The sequence below is a fragment of the Lolium perenne genome, chromosome 3, assembly GCF_019359855.2.
Source record: "Lolium perenne isolate Kyuss_39 chromosome 3, Kyuss_2.0, whole genome shotgun sequence".
NCBI classification, from domain to species: Eukaryota; Viridiplantae; Streptophyta; class Magnoliopsida; order Poales; family Poaceae; genus Lolium; species Lolium perenne.
This window is the reverse complement of record NC_067246.2, coordinates 38705164-38717701: the sequence shown is the minus strand read 5'-3', so window position 1 is coordinate 38717701 and position 12538 is coordinate 38705164. Positions and strand designations below refer to the sequence as shown.

At 45.2% G+C, this 12538-nt stretch overlaps 1 protein-coding gene and 1 long non-coding RNA gene across 2 annotated transcripts; both read left to right on the top strand.

Moving 5' to 3' along the window:
* The first annotated feature begins 85 nt into the window (after positions 1–85).
* Positions 86–1897, top strand: LOC127340718 (transcription termination factor MTEF18, mitochondrial-like). Its single transcript, XM_051366471.2, has one exon. It carries the CDS (start codon positions 180–182, stop codon positions 1329–1331), a length of 1152 nt encoding a protein of 383 aa, XP_051222431.1. The 5' UTR covers positions 86–179; the 3' UTR covers positions 1332–1897.
* A 4915-nt stretch (positions 1898–6812) lies between these two features.
* LOC127338037 (uncharacterized) lies at positions 6813–8135 on the top strand. The gene is made up of 2 exons (XR_007874167.2): positions 6813–7058; positions 7796–8135. It is a non-coding gene; the product is annotated as an uncharacterized lncRNA (long non-coding RNA).
* The last annotated feature ends 4403 nt before the right edge of the window (positions 8136–12538 follow it).

Genomic DNA, 12538 nt, shown 5'->3' with positions numbered 1-12538 from the left:
TCTTTTTTGCAGCGCATGGGATAACAAGGCCCACTACGCTCACAAGTTCGGCTCGTGAACAATTCTTTCCTGGGCTTCCGTTCCGTCAACGCCAGTCTTCATCCCGTAGACAGAAATAACCAGAGTCTCCCTGTCAGTGGCGGCGCTCGTCCCCGCTTCCCGTCGCCGCCGCCTGCGCCATGCTCCGCCTCCGTAGCTCCATCCTCACCCACCTCCTTTATTCTCCCGCCACCTCTCTGGGCTCCTCGGTGCAGCGCCTTCTCTCCGCAGCCGCCCCACGCATTCCTCCAAGCCCTGGCTTTGCCGTGGACTACCTCGTCGAGAACTGCGGCCTCACCCGGCCGCAAGCCCTTAAGGCCTCCACTAAGATCTCCCACCTCAAATCCCCCTGCAAGCCCGATGCCGTCCTCGCCTTCCTCTCCGGTCTTGGATTCTCCACCGCCGACATCGCCGTCCTCGTCGCCAAGGACCCGCAGTTCCTCTGCACTCGCGTGGAGACAACTCTGGGACCTAACGCCGTCGAGCTCACCGCCCTCGGATTCTCGCAGACTGAGATTGCGAGCCTCGTCTCGCTCATCCCCGCCTCCTTCCGCCGCAGATCCATCGTCTCCAACGTGCCGTACTACCTGTCCCTCCTCGGTTCATACGAGAACCTCCTCCGGGTACTCATGAATAGCTCCACCCTCCTCTTCGTCAGCCTCGAGAAGGTGGTCAAGCCCAATGTCGCCTTCCTGCGGGAGTGCGGGCTAGATCACTGTGATATTGCCAAGCTGTGCATCTCCTGGCCACGGCTGCTCAGCGCCAACCTAGAGCGCGTCCATGCGGCGGTGGCATGCGCCGAAAGTATTGGCGTGCCTCGTGGGTCTGGGATGTTCAGGCAGGCGCTGCGCGCTGTTTCATTCCTCAGCAAGGAGAAGGTCGCTGCCCAAGTGGACTACTTGAAGAGCACGATGGGGTGGTCGGATGCCGAGGTGGGCATTGCTATTTCTAAGCTTCCGATGCTGCTGGTGAGATCTAAGGGCATTCTGCATATTCTGTCGGAATTCCTTATCTCTGAGGTGGGGTTGGAACCGGCATACATTGCTCATCGGCCAGCATTGCTCACTTATAGCCTGGAGGGCCGGCTTAGGCCACGGTACTGTGTTTTCAAGTTTCTCAAGGAAAATGGACTGCTAGGTCGGGACAGGAGCTATTTTTCCGCAGTCACGGTGACCGAGAGGGTATTCATGGAGAAGTACATCATCCCTCACGATGAAGCTGCACCACACCTAGCTGAAGACTATGCTGCCGCTTGTAAAGGGGAAGTGCCTGCTAGATTCATATTTGCTTGATCCAAGAACGGTGTATTGGATTTTTTAAATGCGTACTACACAACCAAGATTTCTCTCTGAGCCGTAAGCTGGTTTGGCTAGTGCAAGTTGATATTGATTTGTGAGTCCTGTTATGTCCATTACATCAATCAGTAGAGAAGAAAGCATGGTGGTCGTGAACTGGTTAATCCTCATGTTATATTGAGTGTGAACCAGGCTATTCTGCAAATGTATTGAAGCATCAATGAATAGTACTATGTCTGCACTATTGATTTCTGTGTGGATACTGATATGGATTATGGAAGAAGCAGAGTGCTCACAAATGATCCTTGCAGTTTCCAGTGCATCCTCTAATCTATCTTTCCATGAAAGATGTTCCTTAGTTTAGCCATGGAGATGAGAGTTTCATTCTGACATAACTCTGAACCTTTGTTTTTGTCGGGAACAATTTTATACTTATTGATGACCATAACAAATTGATCACTGCTGAGGGTGCAGTTTTGATTTAGTTTGTTAGTTGCTTGCTATGAGTCATGTATCATTGTCTGAAGAGATTAAATGGTGTGAAAGAAGTTAATGTTTTACTAGTTTGTATCTGTTTACTCCTTTATAATTCTCCAGTATTTTTCTTTGGCCTAATGGCTAATACTTTCAGTTAGGGGCAATTCATGTCAAAACTGAATAAGGCAGTAATACAATTTCTGAAATACCACCTACTATCTCCTCAACATACCATGGGTCTATGGCTAGTAGATACCAAGCCTCCTCAGGTTTACACTAATCAAGGTCATATGTTCTTTATGCTTCGAAAGTAACATGTCTGAATATAGTTATGTTATCGAATTTCATCTCTTCGTACTAAACCAATTCTGTTTTTCTCAGTTATATTGGATGTCCTCACTTCATCACTAAATTTCTAGTTAAATCTTATTTTTTAGTGACAGACAAGTTTGGAGTGTTAGATAGTACGTACTTTTAGAATCTTGTAGAATTTCAAACACAGTAGTAGTAGAGATGGTGTGTACATCAAATTTAAGAACCAAGCTAGCTGTGTGAGAGGAGGATGGTGCACATTTGTCTGTTCCTGATGTGAGGCTGTAGAAGTTGGAAGAAACGATATCTCAGATGGTGCATAACTTGTGGCTATATGAACAAAATTAATTCAATCCTAGCGAGGGGAAGGGGTCGATCGGATGAAGTAACATACCAGGTGAGAAGATGGGTTGTTTCTCCTCAAACTGATACTACTTTGCGTGTAGGCTGATGCACAAGAGGTCAAAAATCTCAAGTATCTGGCAGAAGAAAAGAGGCTATTCTGTGTGCTCAGAAAGGGGGTGGCTGCAGTCATACTTGCTTTACAACTTGGTGATAAGGATTGTTGAGCTTAATTTAAGTTTTTCTTTCATTTGTAGCAGTTTGCTTGATTTGACTGTCAGTATCCAATTCCTGAAATCAGTTTTCTTTCTCCTTCATTTGACGGTGCAGTTCTATGTGGATAATGTGAAGGAAACGCCTCACTTCCACTTTATATCTGGGTCACATTTGCTAACATTGTGCCTTCTAGCTGCTGGTTAACCTACAGATTTTCTTGATATAGAGAACAACAGCAACATCAATTATGGAGGAGTTGGTACTGTAGTCTACTAATGTTTCTGATCTTGCAGATGTTCTTATTGCAATATAAATTACTGAACCATTGTTTCTGGTCTTGCAGTAAATTCTGCTTCCCTTTGGCCTCCCTTCCTGAGAGAGACTTAGAATTTGGATCTGGTACTGTAGTGCTACCACTGCATCAAGTTGTGTTCAGCTGCTGTTTGTTACCGAAGTCTAAGCCCTATCTGGATTAGCCAGCTCAGTAGTATGCGTGTTTGAACATCCTCAACATCTTTAGGGCTGTGTTAGGTGTTACCTCTTCTACTCCATAGGTAACAGGCCAACTAACCCCTCGAAAAAAGGTAACAGGCCAACTTGGCGTCCACTGTAGCAGGGTGACTTGGGGCGACTATACGAGCTGAGTCATTGACTCAAGTCAGCAAGTCACGAGCCGCAGCCTCGGCGACTTGACTTGACTCGGCGACTCAAAAATCATGCTCCATCGCATGGATCTTTGTCATGAATGTTAAGCATGTGTTTGGCTCAGTTTTTGGACGGCCATGCTTATCTTAGCCTCATACAGGGGTAATGTAACATGAAGTTGTATCTCCATCTTTATTTGCGGACAATCGAATCGAACTTGCACATGTAGAAATTGGGATGTTTCAGACATGCTATGTTTTAACTTATCATGTTAAAGGACGTACCCAGTGCTGAGAGCTCCCGCACTATGCGGGGTCTGGGGAAGGTGTTAGTGGCAAGCCTTACCCTCACGATGTGCAATGTGAGGAGACCGCGACTCGAATCTGGGACCTCTCGGTCACAGGCGGTGAGGCTCTACCGCTGCACCATGCCCGCCCTTCTTTTAACTTATCATGTTCTCGCACATTATTTCTTAGTTGAAGTCTCTGTGTTTCTGAGTTGAATCAACTTGTAAGTATCTCATATTTCGCATTCAAAATGAAATTTCACACCAACTGTTAAAACTCTCTTTTAATTGGCAGTGGTTGATATGATATTAACCATTAACATTTTCTTGTATTACGGGCTGTAAAGTTTCAAAGAGAAAGCTAGCATTTTTTTATTGGACACTATCCATTGCAGTATATTTTATCATTGCCTGGAGTTGAATAAATTGGAATGGGGACATTACGAATAGAACTTATCTTTTTTTATCTTTTTTAGCTGGAAATTGTGTAGAAGGGTGCATGGTACAAGTTATGACTAGTAATGCTATTGAATTGTGCTACTCGTAGTAGACTTTAACCAGTGAATGCTAGTTCTTTTTTGTTGTGATTCAAGAGATGTGTATTGATTCATCAGCTAGATCAAAGTCTTCTATACATGGGGCAACACTAGCCGGAGCCTGGACATGCTAGGTGCAATCCGGATTAATAGCGGAGGCATGCTTCACCATACAGTGAGCATCAATATCGGCCTCCCTTCTTACAAAGGTGAAATTAGAAGAAATAAAACCCCCAAATCTCTTAAATTGGATTGAGAACTGGTAGCACCTTCGATCCGTTCTTCTCTCTTATCTTCTCCAGCTCGATCAAGGCTTGATCACCATGCCAGCGGCCATTGTGTGATGCTAGTTTGCTTTGGTTACTTAATACTATATAGGTGGTTTTACTATTTTTGATGGAGCTTTTCTTTGCGTAATAATTGAATTTTATCGTCATGACTATATATCACCTTGTAAGCACATTGAATGACATCACTTTCCAACAAATATTAGCTAGCCAGGGTTTATGTATTCACCCATAGTGCAGTATGGTCAGAATCTAGTTGGAAGTTATTTTGTGTTCAGGCTACTAGAGAATATTTTAGTCATGTCTGACAGTGCGACATGCTCCTTTTTATAAATAAACGTGAGATATACCCACTGTGAGAACACAAGTACCATGACCCCATGTAATATATGTTTCCGAACGCTCGCAGTAAAAAATTGAAACATCCGACTTCTAAAGTTATTAACATTCTACACATCAAAGATGTAAAAATGTAGCTTGAAGAGGATTCATGTCAATTACATGGTTAAAATGAACCTACTGCCTCTAGCCCATAATACTTATCGCTGAAACAAGTGATTAGACACACTAAAATATGTTTAGATACATGCGATTCAGTGACAAGTAGACTGGAGAGAGTCAATGACTTTCCATATCACTTGTGTTTTTTTAGTTTCTTGCTGGAACATCGTAGAGTCATGGAAATTTTGCATAAGTAGCATCTAATACATATGGAATCTCTGTAGATTATCAACGGAACATCTGTAGGCCTCCTTCGGATCTTGTGAGTTGAAATGGCTACCAGCTGTACTATTACTCCTAGGTAGGTAAGTTGCATGAAAGATTTGATCGAGGAGCTTTCCTCGAGATGGAGGGAGCTCAGCTTATTTCGATAACTGAAGAAATATAGTTGCTACTGACGAAAACTGAAGAAACACTAACAGCTAACCCTGTCATAAATTCAACTTTCGGGATTTTGAGCAGTAGCTGTTAAATGATAATGTCCCTCTCTCCTGCGGTCCCGCCTACCTCCAAGGGCGGTGAGCCGGTGACCCTCGGCTCCTCCCTCGAGTTTACCTACCTCGGCCATTCTCCTTCCTACACTTGCCCCTCTACCCCTTGGGCTTTGGCCTTCTCCTTCCTCGACAGCAGCAACGACAACACTGGAGTTGTTGGGAGCTCCCATCTGCATTCTAATGTATTGTCAAGCTCCTCGTGGAGGGAACCGTCAGGACGAACATAATCTTGTTATTGCGACGACGAGTAATATAGAGCATGGAAGAAGGCTGTATTCCGATCGCCTCCCCGAAGCCAACCAACCCCGGAACGTTGTCGTCCCATCACTTCCTTGGTTCGTCCCTGTCAACTGGTTCACGGGGGGTTGTTGTATTGTTGATTGAAGCTAGCAGGAATGGGCCCAATTGATTTGAGTTTAAGCTCCAACTTATTTATCTCCTTCCTAACCAAACCAAGTATCGATCCTTGCTTGGTGGTAAGGTTCTCGGTGGTAGGCCTCGTGTGGGGTGGCAGTGGCTGGCATGGTGCTTTTGGCTGGCTGGTCCGCATGATGGCGGTGCAAACTCGAACACGTTGCAACAGTTGGTAGCCGTTGCGGCGGCCAGTAATTCAGCTGAGAGGAGGTCAACTATGAGCTGAGGAAAATTCATAGTTTTGTTTATTTGACCGAAATCATCTATGCCCGCAAATAAGGGACACCTACCTAGAGGAGTCTTTGCATCGTTATGTTCCTTTCTCAGGTCCTCGAAGGTCTCTTCCAGGGTCTTTGATGGAAAACTTAGATCTAGGTTCTCCTAGACTGATCAACATATTGCTACGCTTCCGTGTTTTGTTTCCTCGTGATAAAAAATTGAACTAGTGCACGTAGACATTGACACAAAAAACATGTAATAAAAAAGTGCATTTGCACACCATGTCGGAGTGCACCTGTGGGGTTGTGACACATGTCAAGCTTATGGCCTCGGTAATCTCCCTCTCTAAGATAGGGGCCCATAGGTTACGGCTTGCATCTGCGTCACAGCGATCGGTTTTGGTTGTATACATTTGAATCTGCTGACCATCCTTGCCGGCTGGTGAACGCTGTGCCCCGGTAACAGAATATATAAACAGGTTCGACGTCTGCTAACTAAGCGATGTGGTACAAAAAAAAAAACGTTACACGGTGTCGCAATGAGTCCCGCTGATACGAACCATACGAACCCGACACAGGCCCGGTAGTCTGCCAGCCTCGCCCCGTACTGGCCCAACAAGCGCCATCCCATCGCCGGCAGGCTGCGCGCAACATGGGCTGAGGCCCGGTAGACTGGCATCCCGGCCCGTACTGCCCCAACAAGCGCCAGCCCATCGACCATCGTCGTCTACGTCAGCCGCTGCCGGCGGCAGCGGCAGGCGGCGCGTACGGCGTCAAGAGCTACTAAGATTTTCCCCCAACTCGTGGGCTCGTGGCCGGTCCTCAACAGACCAGCAGGCAGCCGCTGATCCGTCGTCGGAACGGCTCGATCTCGCCGATCTTGCGGTGAGCCGGCTCTTCCGCAACATGGTTTACATCAAGTCCAAGCGCACCTCCAAGTTCATGGCGCACGAACGACAAGACTGGCCGACCGCTGCATCTCCGCTGAAAATTTCGGTAACCGCCTCTGCCCCCTCGATCCCCTCCCCCCTCTGCGAATTGGCTTGGATTCAATCCAAATCCTTGCAATTTAGCTCGGGGTTGATGATTGATTATGTTAAAAGGGTATATAATTATATTTTCTCTTCGTTGGACCTATCTTCTAGACTTGTAGTGTTCGCTGGACCTATCTTGTTCAGTTCACCGAATAATGTTAATATATGTCCCTCCATATGCATGTATGATTGTATCTCAACAGGTTCTTGAAACTGTATGAAGTATAATAGTTCTCAGACTTGTTGACCACTTGTTCATGTATTTAAACTCATTGTTGATAACTCAAAATACAATTTTTTTGATGTTGATAACTAGAGGGCTATGAGTTGGTAGTCATTTTGTATGTTTTCTTTTTTTTGATGGAGGCAAATTTACTATTCATATCATTCAATTCAATTAATTTTAATTAGATAGTTATGCTGAAATTTTGAGGTCTATCGAAGGCCCGTAGCAGATTCATTACGAGCAATACCATTGCCTTTTGCTCAAATTTGTGTTTGATTGTGTTAAACACTTAAACGGATATAGCTCAAATTCAACTCCATCTAATTTAGCTCAAATTCGTGATTGATTGTGTTAAACACTTAAACGGATATAGCAAGGGAAAGGTGACTCCTAAATCCTATCTCTAGTTCAGGTCCACGGCTACCTATTTGGGATCAACTTAACTGATTCAATTCATGATTCCATGTTGTTAGTAGGGTGAAGGTGGTGTAGTCGGAGGAGAGGATTTGGATCGGGACGACGTGATCGACGGGGAGAAAAATAAGCCCCACAAGACTGAGACCGAGGATTTTAGCAATGACTTGTTGTTGCACTCGTTGCCCCTCCGGAGGGAGTTGTCTTAATATCAATATCTTTCTTTAACCTTTGGGAGGTCGAACCACTGAACCTATTTATTTGACCTTGGGACCGTTAGGAAGGGTACATAATTGTGCACCTCCTCCTTCCACCCATGTTTAGTAAAATTGGCTTCTAAACTCGAATGTGTGATCAATGACTTTAATGTGTAATTATTTGATACGTTAATATGGTAAATTGGTGGACATAGTCGGTAGGCGATTCCACACAATAAGTTAAGAAAGAGTAGAGCCAATCTTTAAATTATAATTTTGCTAACTGATCTGAACATAGAATTCACTAAGTGCCTCTATTGCGACCATTTACATCGTAAAAGTTCAATTTCTTCGCACAGTTTTATATCACCTTGTTTTATGTTTGTGATCGAATGTGTTCATGTTATTTTTTGTACCTTCCCTTGAACTACTAATGTTGCAATGTGAATTTGATCATCTTGGAACTACTTCAGACAAGAAGTACTTGTTCAAAATATCCGTTTTAATATGTGAGAAAGCTTTCTCCATTTTCATATGGTACACATCTTGGCATTTTATCAATGCCAAGATATCAAATATAGTGTACAGGTAATATTCTTTGACGTGGATCATACATTCATACTGGCTTGGGTAAGTTACTGTGAGTCGTTGGGACTGATGTCGAGTTGCCTGCTCACTGGAGCTATAAACAGTTCTGAGTGTCATCAATATCTTATTCTGTCATAAGTAAACAGTGGCTCATACCCGACGACTCCAAACTGATTTTGTATGGAATAATATAATATCTATTGGAAGTTCACGCACAGAAGGTGCTGTACTGTATAGCCTTTCTGCTACGTTACATTTCCCACTCCTACATGTTGTTCTTTGCAGAGTTATGGTTTGTGTGTAACTAGAATCTGTGGTTAGAGAAGATCTGTAACATTTTGAGTGCCACATTCAGAGATCTTAAGACCTGCCAGCAAACGCCCAGCCAAAGATGTTTCTCCTGGAGGAATATTTTTGGAATCATTGTATAACAGTAGCTGTTATATTTTGCTCTTAGCTATTGTTAGGCTACTATCAAACTCGGGGAACTTCAAATTGTTAACCGAACTATGCAAATTTGTCCCAAGGAATTATGCTAACTGGAAGAAACAACGGGTAAATTGTTTTTGATGTACATATACTTTTATTTTGTGACAAAGTGGTACTCAATAATAACAAAGTGTTACGAGACGAGCATAAAAGTCATTGTCCTTTAGAAAATGAACTCTTCAGATCACTACTACGTGTTGCTCTTTTGAAGTAATGTCACAGTTTATTTGTTACCACTTTGAGTATATGCATTTATAAATGTAATTTATATAGAGCTTGAGAACTTTCATTGGGATGATTTTGGATTCTTTTGAACATGAACGTAATTTGAACAATACTGCTAACTTCTCTGATTTCACAACCTTTCGAGATTGTAGTTAGATTAGAATTTCTTTTGGGGTACTCCACATAGAATGATATATTTTTGAAGTCCATGGTTCTTCGCAAGCAAAGACACTTAGCTAGTAATAGTAAAGACAAGTAATCACACAATGATGGGCGAATCCGGTTGTACATACACCCTATCTTATTAAAATCATGAGGTAGGGAGCTTAGGTGCAGCATGAAAGTGCAGAAGAAACACTCACGAGTCCTCCAGTAGAGACATGGCCCGTTCGTCGACGGTACCGTCGCCCCAAAACGCCTCACACATGCCCTGGGAGCGCCGGACGGCCGTGTAAGCCATGAGGCGTAGGGACCAACGGGTAGAGTCGTCGACGCGTTTGTGACGGAAGTCTATGCGCCGCCATAGCGCGGGCTCGTCCCGCGCTGCGCGGTGCCAGGTGCGGCACACAAGCTCAGGCCCACGGAGCACATCGACATGGTGCAGCTTCTCGAGCACCAGCAGCAGCGCGTCCCGCGGCAGCTCCGCCCCGTCTCTGGCCTTCCGAGATCCTCTGCCATCTTCTTGAACTCCGGCGGCCAAAGTCCCTGAGGACGGGCATGAAGGAGGACTGACGATGACTGGATGAGGAGGATGGTGTGGCGTTGCCATGGCATGGACGAAGCAGGTAGTACTCTCAGTCAAGTAGAACGGCCGGCAGGCGTGTAATCCTGAATAGTTTATGTGTGCTGGCCAGACAGCTAGCAAAATTATGTTCTTGTAGGAAGCTTGCTTCATTACAGCGGCATCCTTAGTAATCTACGCCACATTGGAGGTGACGTGCATGTAGCTAGCGCGCTAACCGCCGCCTACTCTGACGGGGCCGCTTGTGAGCAAGTTAGGGCATCTCTAACCGATCCTAGAAACCGGTTAGAGGAGTAAAAATCAGTAAGAGATGTACGTACTCAAAGTATAAAACGGTTAGACGAGAAAATATTTAGGAGTCGGAGGAGTAAACTTGTCCGCGGAGGAGTATTTTTAGGAGTCGGCCGCCACTTCCGAGAAAAACTCCCGCCTCCACCCCCATCGCACCCATTCCTGCAGGCGTTACCGCCGGTGACCGCCATAACCCACCGCCCCCACCAAGGTCCATGTGCTGCCCTCCAGGCCACCTCTTTGTCGCTCGCCGCATCTCCGAGGGGATCGAGTTTCCGCCAGCCGCCGCCCCGATTCATTCCAAATCGGCATCCGTCGGCCTCGATTCATCGCAGCTGGGAGCCGCCGGAGGCTGGGAAGGCGGTAGAAGGCTGCGACCGTCGCCCTCGACGCCTCCCTCTGTCCCATTTGACGACCGTCCGCCCACCCTCGTCGATCGATCACCTCCTCCGCCCATCAGGTGTTCGACCGAGAGGCGTGAGCATTTTTAGCCGATTTTGTGTGTGGCAATTTTTGCTTTCGTTTGCAAATTTGACCCTCCCCCTCCTCCTACGACGATGAGTCATCCATGATGTACTCCCTGAGCTTCTTCATCTACACGACGGCTAGGATCACAGTTTGGTCGTGCATACATCAACCGGGACAAAGCCGAGGGCCACGCCAAGATCATGCGAGATTACTTCATCGAGGGTGCCACCTATCCGGAGAAGTACTTTCGCCGGCGATTACGCATGCACAAGAGCCTCTTTCTCACAATTGCAAAAGCGGTGGAGAAGGATCGGTGAAGACAATCCCGAAGACTCTCATCGATTTGTGAAAAAAGTCTCACTTTGTCAAGGTTCAAGAGTCTACGAGGAAGGATGTTGAGTGTGCTTTCGGTGTGCTTCATTAGAGATTTGGCATAATCAAAGGCCATGATGAGTACTGGAAGCCAAAGGTTCTTTGGCAAATAATGAAATGTTGCATCATCTTGCACAACATGATCATTGAAGATGAGCGCGACATTCCCAAGAACTTCCGGTGCATCTCCAATGGTGATCTTGTAGAACCAGCACATGATGGCAACAAGATCCAAGCCTTCCTCCAAGGCCATGCACGAATTGAGAACAAGGAGGTGCATTATCAGCTGCAACATGATCTTGTTGAGCATCACTGGACTCTCCATGGTGCTACCTAGTTGTGTTTGTACTACATTTAATTTTTATTCACTCCTAAACATGTAATTTCATTGTATTTGAACTATGCCAACTGTTTGACTTTCGATAGTTTAATTTATAGAAAAAATATTTTACTCCTCTAAATATAGGGGTTCGGTTAGGAACCGCCAAACTTTAGAGGAGTACTTTTACTCCTCTAAGTTTCAGTAGTCGGTTTACTCCTCATAAATTTTGGGGATCAGTTAGAGATGCCCTTAGACCTGATAAAGTGCTCGGTTGTTATAGCGTGAAAAGGAATAGCAAAATAGACATTTTTATGTCATAGCTTTTCTTAGACATATGGATATGGTACAGAAGTGGCAGAACTACTTGGATAGACCACACGCTAACATTTTTTCAGCATCCTTGGCTTGCGATTGTCTTTTTTAGATAAAAGAAATAAATTAATATAACAAAATATTAATTACATCCAGTCTCTGCAATAACATAATAATTAGAGAAAGTCTAAATTTTAAGGATGCACACAGCCGAAACAAAAGAAGAAAAATAAACGGTGCAATTCTAAATTTTAAGGATGGAAGTCTACCACCCATTCTATTCCTCATATATATTGGCCAATTTGATGATATAGAAAATACCTCTTTGCTTTTGCCTAACCACGGTCCAGGAACTAGACGTGGAGTTGTTTTGGAAATTCTCTCGTATGCAGCGGACACTGCTCCTTCAGGGTACATCGATCTACGTGGCACTTCATCAAATAAGCGCCCGATCATGTTGGGCCGGGTTCGTGTGTCGGATCCAGGGATCACGGGGATCACCCAGATCCCTCAGGCCTTGTTCGGCAGAGGTGGATTAATGTGTTTTTCAGTGTATTAGCCACCGTGTCTTGGGTGATCACCCAATCCTCTCAGATCCACTTCCGTTCAGATCCGATCAATCCCTCTCGTCAGAACATGGACTAAAATATCAGCGGTTCTGAGCTTTCGTGATGCAGCCGTCCAAACCGCGAGGGGAGTGGAGCGTTTCCGTTACACTCCAACCCTACGTGTTTTGGCAGGGATCGATGGGGCTGACCCGTCTGAAACCGGCCGGCCGAACGACCTGCTAGCGTTT